The 14,307-nt window shown below is 47.7% G+C and overlaps 1 protein-coding gene across 8 annotated transcripts in view; it reads right to left on the bottom strand.

The window, feature by feature from the left end:
• The window catches only part of wdr17 (WD repeat domain 17), a 164,586-nt gene that overhangs the window by 53,153 nt on the left and 97,126 nt on the right, over positions 1–14,307 (bottom strand). For all 8 annotated transcript variants that reach the window (XR_011948992.1, XR_011948991.1, XR_011948993.1 and 5 more), the window contains one exon: positions 3,358–3,452. Coding sequence is in view for 5 of the 8 variants with exons in the window: in XM_072515785.1 (XP_072371886.1) it covers positions 3,358–3,452 (95 nt within the window). In the remaining 3 variants the exon portion in view is untranslated. The remainder of the gene's footprint in view (positions 1–3,357; positions 3,453–14,307) is intronic.

The following is a 14,307-nucleotide window of genomic DNA, read 5'->3' as shown; positions in this document are numbered from 1 at the left end:
ATGTACATGGGGCGATGTCGAGTGCGTCACATGAATCCAGTTGTACCATAACATAACAGAAATGCGAACGAGAGAAGAAGAAAAAAAATTTGAACAGTTGTCCAGTCAGACGACATCTGGAACGATAAACAACAACAGGTTATCATGTAAAATTGTCCAACTTATTAAACATATGAACTGTATTATAAGTCCATTCTAATGGGTTTGCGACGAATTCGGGTTGACCGTCAGGGTGGCACACCACTCATCGTCTGGATTGATGGCATTGACCTTGTTGACATCAATGACGGCAACTCGGAAGTCATCCTGGTCATCTGCATCACTTAACTGGAAGTCGTGATGCGTGGGCTGGACGGTCCTGACTCGTGTGCGAGGTTGTCGAGGATGCGCCGGATCCATGGGTTGAGCCGCACGACAGCGGGCTGCGTAGTGGCCTATCATGGCACATCTGTTGCACTGTCGGTATTTTGCAGGACATTGCCCTTTTAAGTGTAGACCTCCACACTTGCTGCACGTCATGACGTCACGACGTTCGTTGCGCCACTGCGCATGCGCAGTGCGATCTTGCGGTGGGCGCGCCTGCGCAGTGCGTCCCTCGTTGTGGCCGTTATTCTTGGCGCGCACCTGCGCGGGAGACCGCGAAAAGCGCGGGAAGCGGCCGCTGTCGTCCGGGCCGTGGGGCGGGAAGAAATCGACGGCCTGGATGCGTTCAACGTCGTGGGCGGCCTGGCTTGCCGATTCGACGGCTGGGGACCCCCTCCGTGCCAACTCGGACGCCTGAAATCGGGCAAAACGGCAGGCAGCATTTTCATGGAGGACACAGGCTTCCACAGCAGACGCTAAGGTGAGGCTCTTTATTTTAAGAAGCTGCTGGCGTAGGCCACTAGAGGCAACGCCAAAAACAATCTGGTCCCTGATCATGGACTCTGTGGTGGTGCCGTAACCGCAGGACTGCGCTAGAATCCGGAGGTGCGTCAAAAAGGGTTGAAAAAGCTCCTCCTTACCTTGCAGGCGTTGCTGAAAGATGTATCTTTCGAAAGTTTCGTTTACTTCAGTTTGAAAGTGCTGGTCCATTTTGAGGATGACCGTGTCATATTTGGCCTGGTTTTCGCCTTCCTCGAACACCAGTGAATTAAAGACATCGTTTGGGTGGGGGCCTGCGTAGAAGAGGAGCATTGCAATCTTCGAATCATCCGAGACATTCTGTTTTTCGGTGGCACGGATGTACAGGTCAAATCGCTGCCTGTAGAGCTTCCAGTTGGTGCCTAGGTTCCCCGTGACTTGCATCGGCTGCGGTTTGCCGGTGTGGTCCATGTCCAGAATGGCAGGTTGGTAGGCAGGTATCGATCCACTCCTGTACCATGTGGTGTTGGGTGTTCTGACACACAGAAGAGCCAACACAGTTGCATATGGTACAACGCTTCTTTATTTAAACTCACTATTTACAACTTGGTCTTTGCACTCTGCACGTGGGGGGCTCCCTGCTTGTGGTGTTTCAACAGCTCTTTCTTGTTTCCTTCTCCCCAGACCTACTGACCTCCAGGTGTCGTGCTCGTGCTTTTTATGTGGTTGGTGTTCTTGTCTGTGATTGGTTGTGGTGTTGTGTACTCTGATTTGTCTGTTGGTGTGTCCATCATGATGTGTGTGTTTGAATATCATGACAACACCCACCATCGGGAACGTCCTTCCTGCATCTACCCTGTCCATTCCTCTTAGAATTTTATAGGCTTCTATGAGATTCCCCCCTTCATTCTTCTGAACTCCAGCAACTCCAATCCTAACCGCTTCAATCTCTCCTCATACGACAGTCCCGCCATCCCAGGAATCAGTTTGGCAAACCTTTGCTGCGCTCCCTGTAGAGCAAGACAACCCAATCCTAGATAACCCAAGGATACCTCAGTGGCCCCAATAGTCTACCGTACAGGTCAGGGCTGGATTCAGGTGTAGGCCTGGCTGGGTAGAGGTAGCAGGTCCCTGGGCATCATCAACACAGTCAGTGAAGTAATTTCTTCGATCCTTCCACTCCCTACATTACAAAACAAATAGATAATCTTGCCCTTACGTTAGGTCTCCTCTTGCCCTTACGTTAGGTCTCCCCCTCCATAAGGTGCCTTGGTGTTCAGTCTGGAGTTATCCTCCTTAGGGCAGAGAAGGTTAGGAGGAGATTTGAAAGAGGCATTCAAAATCGTGAATGGTTTTGATGGAGTAAGTCGGGAGGAACTGATTTCGGTGGCGGGGTGATCAGTAAACAGAGGGCACAGCTGTCAAGAACCAGGGGAACCACATGAGGAAAGTTATGTTTTAACACAGCGATCTAGAAAGCATTGCCCGAAAGGGTGATAAAAGCAGATTCAATAGTAATGCTATGAAGAGAATTGGGTAAATACGTAAATGGGAAAAAGTGCACAGGGCAATTGGGAAAGAGAGTGGGATTAATTGGATAGCTCTGCCTACAAGCTGACACAGGTTAGGTGGATTGGCCATGATAAATTGCCCTTAGTGACCAAAAAGGTGAGGAGGGGTTATTGGGCTACGGGGATAGGGTGGAAGTGAGGGCTTAAGTGGGTCGGTGCAGACTCGATGGGTTGAATGGTCTCCTTCTGCACTGTATGTTCTATGTTCTAGGCGTCATTAGCCTCCTTCTATGATGCGTCACTTTGTGATTCCCTGACTAAATTAAAGGAAATGACTTGCTTTTACTTCGGCACATTATTCATCAAATTCTCTCATAGATGTGGTGGCCTAGTGGTATTGTCACTGGACTGGTAATCCAGAGCTCATGGTAATGATTTGGGACATGGGTTCAAATCCCACCACGGCAGATGATGAATTGTGAATTGAATAAAATCTGGAATTAAAGTCATCTTTTTTTAAAAATCTAGAGTACCCAATTATTTTTTCCAATTAAGGGGCAATTTAGCGTGGCCAATCCACCTACCCTGCACATCTTTTGAGTTGTGGAGGCGAAACCCACGCAGACACAGGGAGAATGTACAAACTCCACACGGACAGTGACCCAGGGCCGAGATTCGAACCCGGGTCCTCAGCGCCGTAGGCAGCAATGCCACCGTGCTGCCCTCTGGAATTAAAGCCTAATGGTGGCCATGAAACCATTGCCGATTGTTGTATAAACCCAACTGGTTCCCCTTTAGGGAAGGAAATCTGCTGCCCTTTCTCAGTCTGGCCTACATGTGACTCCAGACCCACAGAAATGTGTTTAAGTCTGAACTGCCCCCTCTGAAATGGCCTCGCAAGTCACTCGGTTCGAGAACAATTAGGGATGGCCCAGCCAGCGACGCCCACATTCCATGAATTAATTTTTTTTTAAATGGGCGGGTGAAATGGGAAGTCGCTTACTCATTGTAATCATCTGACTTGTTATTTCCTTCACCACACGCTGCTCCGTTTGGCGCTGAGATCTGTGGTCCTTGAATGTTTCCTTCCCGAGCAGCCTGCAGAGGTGTAATATAAAACAGGAAAAGATATTACCATGCCAAATCTTCAGCTGACTGGAGATCAGGACAACGCTGGCTATCAGACATCCTTCTTTATCACAATGATTGAAAGGACCATCTACAAAGACCAAAGAACAATACAGCACAGGAACAGGCCCTTCGGCCCTCCAAGCCTGCGCCGACCATGGTGCCTGCCTAAACTAAACCGTCTGCACTTACGAAGTCCGTATCCTTCCATTCCCACCCTATTCATATATTTGTTTAGATGCCCCTTAAATGCCGCTATCGTACCTGCTCCCACCACCTCCCCAGGCAGTGCGTTCCATATATTTACCACCCTTTGTTTAAAAAAACTTGCCTCGCACATCTGTTCTAAACTTTTCCCCACGCACTTTAAACCTATGTCCCCAAGTGCTTGACTCTCCAACCCTAGGAAAGAGCATCTGACTATCCACTCTGTCACATGCCACTCATAATCTTGTAGACCTCTATCAGGTCACCTCTCAACCTCCATCGTTCCAGTGAGAACAGACCGAGTTTATCTAATCTCTCCTCATAGCTAATGCCCTCCATACCAGGCAACACCTCAGTCAACCACTTCTGTACCATCTCCAAAGCATCCACATCCTTCTGATAGTGTGGCGACGAGAATTGTACACAATATTCCAAATGAGGCCTAAGATCCTGTACAGCTGCAACGTGACTTGCCAATTTATATATTCAATGCCCCGACCGATGAAGGCCAGCATGCCGTTTGTCTTACCTGAAGCAAAACGCAAATCAGCAACTGGCAATCGAGGGTCCTCAAATTTCTGCGTGCTGACAATCCCCCTACTTTGCCTCAGACCTCTCTAGGAATTGCCACCATCACTTCATATCATCACCTCACAGATTCTCCGTGACTAGAGTGATTGGTTTCTGGCATTAATCCTGCACTCCGTGGGTTTACATGACACGCCAGTTAGAGGTGAACAGTTAAATTTGGGAATGGCGAGGGATGTGACGATTCCCACTTCATTTTGCATCTGGTGTCAGCAATAAGTATTTGCAGTTCAGGGGCAGTATTCTCTGGCCCCCCAGCCGCCTGTTCCTCCGCCGTTTGCTGGAGGCGGGATTTTGTCTTCCCGCCGCTTCTCAATGGGACTTTCCATTGAAGCCACCCCACATCGCCGGGAAACCTGCCCGCATGGGGACTCGGCCGACGGGAAAAGTGAATCGCAATAGCTGGAGAATTTCGGCCCAGGTTAGATGCAGAGAAGAACTCAATGCTGTAGATCAACTCCACCTTCAGAAACGCACCCTTTGTGTCTGTCAGAACCTTTGTACGATCCCTACGAATGATCTCTCTGAGTGCTTAAGTTTGGCGAGTAAGGGAGTTTTAAGGGTTAATTTAATTTAAGGTTTAATTCACATCTAAAGTGGAGTCTTTTCTTTGATTTAGCAATTCACTAAAAGTTGCTCTTTGGGATGGGAGGTTTTATTTCCGCTTTAAAACAATGGCCCACAGGCTCTGCTTGGGAGTTGCAGCTTGTTAATCAGATAACTGGCTCAAACTGTTTTTCAGAAGCTTGAATCAGAGAGTTTAAAAACAGGCCTTCTTCAGTACTGCTTGTCATGGTTTACAGATAAATTCTAAAAATTGACAGCACAGGGTTCTTTGTTGGTAAGTTCCTTTGTTGGTAAGTATAGGCCTTTCCGCACTCGACAAAAAGGGGATGATTGCTGAGTGATAGATGAGTTATTATGTTATACTATACTGTAGTGAACACTTTTTGTAAAGGTTATATAGAAACGTAGAAAATAGGAGGAGTAGGCCATTCGGCCCTTCGAGCCTGCTCCGCCATTCATTTTGACCATGGCTGATCATCCAACTCAGAAACCTGTTCCCGCTTTACCCCCATATCATTTGTTCATTTTAGCCCCAAGAGCTATATCTAACTGCTTCTTGAAAATATAGAAATGTCGGTCAGAAACAGGGTAATTTATAATGGGGAACAAAAAAATGGCTGACCAACTAACTGCATACTTTGGTTCTGTCTTCATAAATGAGGACAGAAATAACATACCAGAAATGTTGGGGAACACAGGGTTTAGTGAGAGGGAGGAACTGAAAGAAATCAGTGTTAGTAGGGAAATCATGTTGGGAAAATTAATTGGATTGAAGGTGTGGTGAATGTATAGTTACTGATAATTCACCAGTGCACTGTGTTGTGTTATTAACCCTGTGGGCTCTACCTATGGGCCATTGTGTGGCCTCACCATAGGGGTTATGTTGGGGCATGTACAGGCTCCGCCCATGGCTCCACCCCCTTTACAGGACGTATAAGAGCTGCTGACCTGCGGGGCCACCTTCAGTGTTGTACTGGTCACAGGCAGGCTCAGTTCTAAGCTGATTAAAACCACGGTTTACTTCTCCACGTGTCTTCGAGTGAATTGATGGTCGCATCAGATGTCCAATAAATCCTCAGGGCCTGATAATCTACATCTCAGAGCACTTAAGGAAGTGGTCGAGAAATAGTGGATGTACTAGTGATCATCTTCCAAGATTCGATAGACTCTGGAACAGTTCTAACAGATTGGAGGGTAGCCAATGTAACTCTTCTATTTAAAAAGGGAGGTAGACAGAAAACAGGAAGTTATATATGACTTACCCTGACATTGGTAGTCGGGAAAATTTTAAGAGTCTATTATAAAAGATTTAAACGTTTGGAAAACAGTGGCAGAATCGGACAGAGTCAGCATGGATTTACTTTTCACAATATAAATTAATGATCTGGAAGAAGTAACTGAAGGCACCCTTGCTAAGTTTGCAGATGATACAAAGATCTGTAAAGGGACAGGTAGTATTGAGGAAGCAAGGGGGCTGCAGAAGGATTTGGACAAGCTAGGAGAGTGGGCAATGAAGTGGCAAATAAAATACAATGTGGAAAAATGTGAGGTTATGCACTTTGGAAGGAGGAATTTAGGCATAGACTATTTTCTAAATGGGGAAATGCTTAGGAAATCAGAAGCACAAAGGGACTTGGGAGTCCTTGTTCACGATTCTCTTTAAAGTTAACGTGCAGGTTCAGTCAGCAGTTAAGAAGGCAAATGCAATGTTAGCATTCATGTCAAGAGGGCAAGAATACAAGACCAGGGATGTACTTCTGAGGCTGTATAAGGCTCTGGTCAGACCCCATTTGGAGTATTGTGAGCAGTTTTGGGCCCTGTATCTAATGAAGGATGTGCTGGCCTTCGGAAGGGTCCAGAGGAGGTTCACAAGAATGATCCCTGGAATGAAGAGCTTGTTGTATGAGGAACGGTTGAGGACTTTGGGTCTGTACTCGTTGGAGTTTAGAAGGATGAGGGGAGATCTTATTGAAACTTACAGGATACTGCGAGGCCTGGATAGTCGACATGGAGAGAATGTTTCCGCTTGTAGGAAAAACTAGAACCAGAGGACACTATCTCAGACTAAAGGGACGATCCTTTAAGACAGAGATGAGGAGGAATTTCTTCAGCCAGAAGGTGGTGAATCTGTGGAACTCTTTGCCGCAGAAGGCTGTGGAGGCCAAATCATTGAACATAGAACATTACAGCGCAGTACAGGCCCTTCAGCCCTCGATGTTGTGCCGACCTGTGAAACCACTCTAAAGCCCATTTACACTATTCCCTTATCATCCATATGTCTATCTAATGACCATTTGAATACCCTTAGTGTTGGTGAGTCCACTACTGTTGCAGGCAGGGCATTCCACACCCTTACTACTCTCTGAGTAAAGAACCTATCTCTGATGTCTGTCTTATATCTATCTCCCCTCAATTTAAAGCTATGTCCCCTCCTGCTAGACATCACCATCCGAGGAAAAAGGCTCTCACTGTCCACCCTATCCAATCCTCCGATCATCTTGTATGCCTCAATTAAGCCACCTCTTAACCTTCTTCTCTCTAACGAAAACAGCCTCAAGTCCCTCAGCCTTTCCTCATAAGATCTTCCCTCCATACCAGGCAACATTCTGGTAAATCTCCTCTGCACCCTTTCCAATGCTTCCACATCCTCCAAAAATGCGGTGACCAGAATTGCACGCAATACTCTAGATGCGGCCGCACCAGAGTTTTGTACAGCTGCAACATGACCTCATGGCTCCGAAACTCAATCCCTCTACTAATAAAAGCTAACACACCGTACGCCTTCTTAAGAACCCTCTCAACCTGAGTGGCAACATTCAGGGATCTATGTACATGGACACCGAGATCTCTCTGCTCATCCACACTGCCAAGAATCTTACCATTAGCCCAGTACTCTGTCTTCCTGTTATTCCTTCCAAAATGAATCACCTCACACTTTTCTGCATGAAACTCCATTTGCCACCTCTCAGCCCAGCGCTGCAGCTTATCTATGTCCCTCTGTAACTTGTAACATCCTTCCACACTGTCCACAACTCCACCGACTTTAGTGTCATCTACAAATTTACTCACCCATCCTTCTACGCCCTCGTCCAGGTCATTTATAAAAATGACAAACAGCAGTGGCCCCAAAACAGATCCTTGTGGTGCACCACTAGTAACTGGACTCCAGTCTGAACACTTCCCATCAACCACCACCCTTTGTCTTCTTCCAGCTAGCCAATTTCTGATCCAAACTGCTAAATCTCCCTGAATCCCGTGCTTCCATATTTTCTGCAGTGGCCTACCGTGGGGAACCTTATCAAACGCTTTACTGAAATCCATATACACCACATCAACTGCTTTACCCTCATCCACCTGTTGGGTCATCTTCTCAAAGAATTCAATAAAGTTTGTGAGGCACGACCTACCCTTCATAAAACCGTGTTGACTATGTCTAATCAAATTATTCCTTTCCAGATGATTATACACCCTATCTCTTATAAACCTTTCCAAGATTTTGCCCACAACAGAAGGCTCACTGGTCTATAGTTACCGGGGTTGTCTCTACTCCCCTTCTTGAACAAGGGGACAACATTTGCTATCCTCCATTCTTCTGGCACTATTCCTGTTGACAAAGATGACTTAAAGATCAAAGCCAAATGCTCAGCAATCTCCTCCCTAGCTTCCCAAAGAATTCTAGGATAAATCCCATCCGGCCCAGGGGACTTATCTATTTTCACACTTTCCAGAATTGCTAACACCTCCTCCTTATGAACCTCAAGCCCTTCTAGTCTAGTAGCCTGAATCTCAGTATTCTCCTCGACAACATTGTCTTTTTCCTGTGTGAATACTGACAAAAAATATTCATTTAGCACCTCTCCTATCTCCTCGTACTCCAAGCACAACTTCCCACTACTGTCCTTGACTGGCCCTACTCTTACCCTAGTCATTCTTTTATTCCTGACATATCAACAGAAAGCTTTAGGGTTGTCCTTGATCCTACCTGCCAAAGACTTCTCATGTCCCCTCCTGGCTCTTCTTAGCTCTCTCTTTAGGTCCTTCCTAGCTAACTTGTAACTCTCGAGCGCCCTTACTAAACCTTCATGTCTCATCTTTACATAAGCCTCCTTCTTCCTCTTGACAAGTGTTTCGACTGCCTTAGTAAACCACGGTTCCCTTGCTCGACCACTTCCTCCCTGCCTGACAGGTACATACTTATCAAGGACACGCAGTAGCTGTTCCTTGAACAAGCTCCACATTTCCATTGTGCCCATCCCCTGCAGTTTTCCTCTCCATCCGATGCATCCTAAGTCTTGCCTTATCGAATCATAATTGCCTTTCCCCCAGATATAACTCTTGCCCTGCGGTATATACCTATCCCTTTCCAACACTAAAGTAAACGTAATCGAATTGTGGCCACTATCACCAAAGTGCTCACCTACCTCCAAATCTATATTTGGAAAGTTAAAGTCCCCCATAACAACTACCCTGTTGCTTTCACTCCTATCCAGAATTATCTTTGCAATCCTTTCCTCTACATCTCTGGAAGTTTTCGGAGGCCTATATATACAGGGTGACCTCTCCTTTCCTGTTTCTAACCTCAGCCCATACTACCTCAATTGACGAGTCCTCATCAAACGTCCTTTCTGTCACCGTAATACTGTCCTTGTCTAACAATGCCATGCCTCCCCCTCTTTTACCACCTTCCCTGAGCTTACTGAAATATCTAAACCCTGGCACCTGCAACAACCATTCCTGTCCCTGCTCTATCCATGTCTCCGAAATGGCCACAACATCGAAGTCCCAGGTACCAACCCATGCCGCAAGTTCACCCACCTTATTCCGGATGCTCCTGGCATTGAAGAAGACACACTTTAAACCACCTTGCTGCCTGCCGGTACACTCCTGCAACTTTAAAACCTTACTCATGACCCCACTACTCTCAACCTCCTGTATACTGGAGCTACAATTCAGGTTCCCAAGCCCCTGCTGAACTAGTTTAAACCCTCCCGAAGAACATTAGCAAATTTCCCCCCCAGGATATTGGTACCCCTCTGGTCCAGGTGTAGACCATCCTGTTTGTAGAGGTCCCACCGACCCCAGAATGAGCCCGTTATCCAGAAATCTGAAACCCTCCCTCCTGCACCATCCCTGTAGCCACGCGTTCAACTCCTCTTTCCTTATTCCTCATCTCGCGATCACGTGGCACGGGTAACAACCCAGAGATAATAACTCTGTTGACCTAGATCTAAGTTTCCACCCTAGCTCCCTGAATTCCTGCCTTACATCCCTATCCCTTTTCTTACCTATGTCGTTGGTACCTATGTGGACCACGACTTGGGGCTGCTCCCCCTCCCCCTTAAGGATCCCGAAAACACGATCCGAGACATCACGCACCCTGGCACCTGGGAGGCAACACACCAACCGCGAGTCTCTCTCGTTCCCACAGAATCTCCTATCTATCCCCTTAACTATGGAGTCTCCAATGACGAATGCTCTACTCCTCTCCCCCCTTCCCTTCTGTGCAACAGGGACAGACTCTGTGCCAGAGACCTGCACCCCATGGCTTACCCCTGGTACGTGTCCCCCCCCAACAGTATCCAAAGCGGTATACTTGTTACTAAGGGGAACGACCACAGGGAATCCCTGTACTGACTGCTTCCTCCCAGCCCCTCTCACCGTCACCCATCTATCTTTATTCTTCGGAGTAACTACATCCCTGAAGCTTCTATCTATGACCACCTCTGCCTCCCGAATGATCCGAAGTTCATCCAGCTCCAGCTCCAGTTCACTAACGCGGTTTCTGAGGAGCTGGAGATGGGTGCACTTTCCACAGATGAAATCAGCAGGGACACTGTCGGCATCCCTCACCTCAAACATTCTGCAGGAGGAACATTGCACTACTTTCCCTGCCATCCCCCTAGATAAAATAAGAAAAAGAAAGAAAGAGCTTACCTGTTATTCACTCCCCTTCTCAGCAAGCACTCACTCAGCAACCTCTGCGCCCTGCACGATAACACCCGAGGGAATATAAAAGAAAAACTACTTACCAGTCACCAGCCAATCCCTTACCTGCAGGCTGTGGCGTCACGGTTCAACTTCTTCCTGACCTCGAGCCTTCCTCTTGATCTTTACAGACAGAGGTAGCTAGGTTCTTGATTAATAAGGGGATCAGCGGTTATGGGGAGAAGGCAGGAGAACGGGGATGAGAAAAATATCAGCTATGATTGAATGGCAGAGCAGACTTGATGGACCGAGTGGCCTAATTATGCTCCTATGTCTTATGGAAAGGGAAATCATGCTTGACAAATCTACTGGAATTTTTCGAGGTTGTAACCAGTAGTGTTGACGAGGGTCAGCCAGTGGATGTGATCTATTTGGATGCTCAGAAGGCTTTCAACACAGGTCATGGCCGCGCTCACTGGTCCCATCAGGGGGGGCAAAGGCATTGGTTGGGCTTGATGCTCAATCAATAACTCCTGAAGCAAGATTGAAGACAATTGAAGGCTTATTTTTCCAGATGTTTCTCCCAGCAGCGCAGGTACAGAATGCAGCTGCTGGGGAGACACAGGCTCTTATACTCTACCTTACTGGGCGGAACTAGCAGGCAGGCTTCACCAATGAAATAGCAGTCTCAGGTACCCCCCACACCAATGGTCTTACAGCATTATTCAGGTACCGTAATACCCCTAATGCCGACTACCACAGGGCTAATGGTGGAAATGGGAGGGGTGGACCCTTGGGAGGTTTCTGCACCCGAGGGAACGTCAGTACTCGTTTTTCTCAGCGGTCAATATGGTATACTCGTGGATCGATTTTTTTCGTGGTGGGGAAGGCTTTGCTGGCTGGGGTTAAGGGGTCGGAATACTCGGCAATTGCAGTGCCAGATCATGCTCAGCATTGGGTGGATATGGTACTGGAGAAGGGGGCAGCGCAGAGGCTGGGATGGAAATTAGATGTGGGACTTTTGGGGGAACCAAGGGTTCTGTGACAAAATTGAAAAGGTAATTGAGGAATATGCAGGTTTCAACTGTACGGGTGAGGTGTCGATGGTAGTTGTCTGGGAGGCTCTAAAGGCGGTGGTGAGGGGTGAGGTGATTTTGTTTAAGGCCAGGTGTAGCCATCTGGGATGGCCACTTCCTGATTACAAAATGGACACTTTGCAAAGATTGCAGGGAAAATGGACAATACTGAGAAAGCAAGCAGGTGCATAGTTTGTCTGTTGATTGGAGCCGCAGCTCCCAGACAAGACCGAAACTGCAAAGCCATTATCATACTAATGAGCCATCCCCAGGACAAAAGGGTAAAATTTAAATAAACGAACGAAGGCAGACACCGCAAGAGGAGAACAAAGCAGGCCAACGGCCACCTAGGATATGCCCAGCCATCAGGGCACCCACCCATTTATTGGAGGAAATCGATAGGAACTATCGAGAAACGGCCCAATTAATTGGTGCCAAGTTAAAGGCCCGCCGAAAAGCGCGTGAAGCTCCCTTTGGGTATAAGAAGGATCCCCCAAGAGAGAATCGCTCTCTTGGCTCCGGCTCTCACCGAGGAGAGACCTGCCCAACAGCTGCAGCAGAACAAGTAAGTCCAAGGTCAACGCACGCTACCAGACAGACGTCCTTAGCTGTTATCCCGTACAGTTCCACCCCAGCAGCCTCAGAATCGAACAACGGCCATTGCTCCTCTGACTGAGTGGGCGCCCGAAGCTAAGTATAGGCTTTAGCAGTAGTGATAGGTTAGTCTGTAGTGTTTGTGCATGATTATGTTTAACTGTGTGTGTAAATAAATGAGCATTTGACTTTGAACTAACTAACTGGTGTATCGAGTCTTTGATCAGTATTCAGTTTGAACCTTGAGGCGGTATCGAGAGAAACCTGGCCCCTCTAGAGCAAAACGTAATTAGAATTAAGGAAGGCGACCATATGAAATGAAATGAAAATCATTTATTGTCACAAGTAGGTTTCAATGAAGTTAGTGTGAAAAGCCCCTAGTCGCCACATTCCGGCGCCTGTTCGGGGAGGCTGTTACGGGAATTGAACCGTTCTGCTGGCCTGCCTTGGTCTGCTTCCAAAGCCAGCCCTGATTTAGCCCTGTGCTAAACAGCCCCATATTGGCCGCCATCTTCAGAGCCAAATAAAGAGAAACACAATTAGCAACACAGGGTGGACAAAGAGGGGAGGTTGGAGCGGCAGAGGGTAATAGATGAGATGTTGGAGGTAGATATGAGTTATGCAGAAGATGGGGACCCAGCGAAGTTGGATAAGAGGAACTACATGCGAGCTTTGACCGACTATCTACCAGGAAGGCGGTGCGCCAACTGAGACGAGCAAGGGGTGCAGTTTGCGAACATGGAGATAAGGTATGTTATCAAAGTATGTCAGTAGGTCAGCTCTGGAGGGAGGCAGTGGTAAGGGAAATTGTTCAGGTGAGGGTAGGGCAGGGGAGTTAGTGGTGGCTCCGGATCTGATTAACAAGGTCTTTGAGGAATTTTATGAGAGGTTGCACAGGTCAGAGCCACCTGAGGGAGACCGGGAGATGGGTTGGAGTACCCGAGGTTAGGTGAGGGGGACAGGGCTACATTAGAAGGAGCGATAGTGGAGCAGGAGATTAAATGATGCGATTGGGAGGATGCAGTCGAGGAAGGTGGCAGGGCCAGATGGAATATTATAAAAATTTCAAGGATAAGCTGGCACCCCTGATGGTGGGGATGTTTGAAGAGGCGATAGGGAAGGGGGGGGTTGCCACAAACTTTGGGGCAGGCATCGATTTCCCTGTTGCTAAAAAAAGATAAGGATCCAACGGAGTGTGGGTCATGTAGGCCATATCACTTCTGAATGTGGACGCAAAAGTATTGGCGAAGGTACTGGTGGGTAGGCTGGAGGAGTGCCTCCCGAAGGTGAGAGGTGAAGATCAGACGGGGTTCGTGAGAGGGAGGCAGCTCTTTTCAAACGTTAGAAGGGTATTGAACGTCGTTATGGCACTGGCAGAGGGGAAGGAAACAGAGGTGGTTGTGGCTTTGGACGTTGAGAAGGCGTTTGACCGGGTAGAATGGGGGTACTTGATGGCAGTTCTGGAGCGGTTTGGGGTTGGACCAAGATTTGTGAACTGGGTAAAGTTACTATATAAGGAGCCGAGGGCAAGTGTCTGCACAAACATCAGCTCGAGATACTTTTCTCCCCACCTTGAGACTAGGCAGGGATGTCCTATGTCCCCCCTGCTGTTTGCACGTTGAGCTGTTGGCCATCGCATTAAGAGGTTTGGGGGTATGAAAAGTAATAGTGCGGGGGGGATAGAGCTTAGGGTGTCCTTATACGCCGATGACTTGCTGTTATACGTGTCAGAACCGAGTGTGGCGATAGGGGGAATATTGGAGCTGCTTCGAGGGTTTGGGTCTTTCTCGGGACACAAACTAAATCTGGACAAGAGTGATTATTTTTTGGTGTCTCGGCTGGGGGTGGGGGAGGGGGGGGGGCTGCCA

This window comes from Scyliorhinus torazame, chromosome 9 (assembly GCF_047496885.1).
Source record: "Scyliorhinus torazame isolate Kashiwa2021f chromosome 9, sScyTor2.1, whole genome shotgun sequence".
Taxonomy (NCBI): domain Eukaryota; kingdom Metazoa; phylum Chordata; class Chondrichthyes; order Carcharhiniformes; family Scyliorhinidae; genus Scyliorhinus; species Scyliorhinus torazame.
Note: the sequence above shows the minus strand (reverse complement) of the source record. Positions and strands in the feature narration are given on the sequence as shown.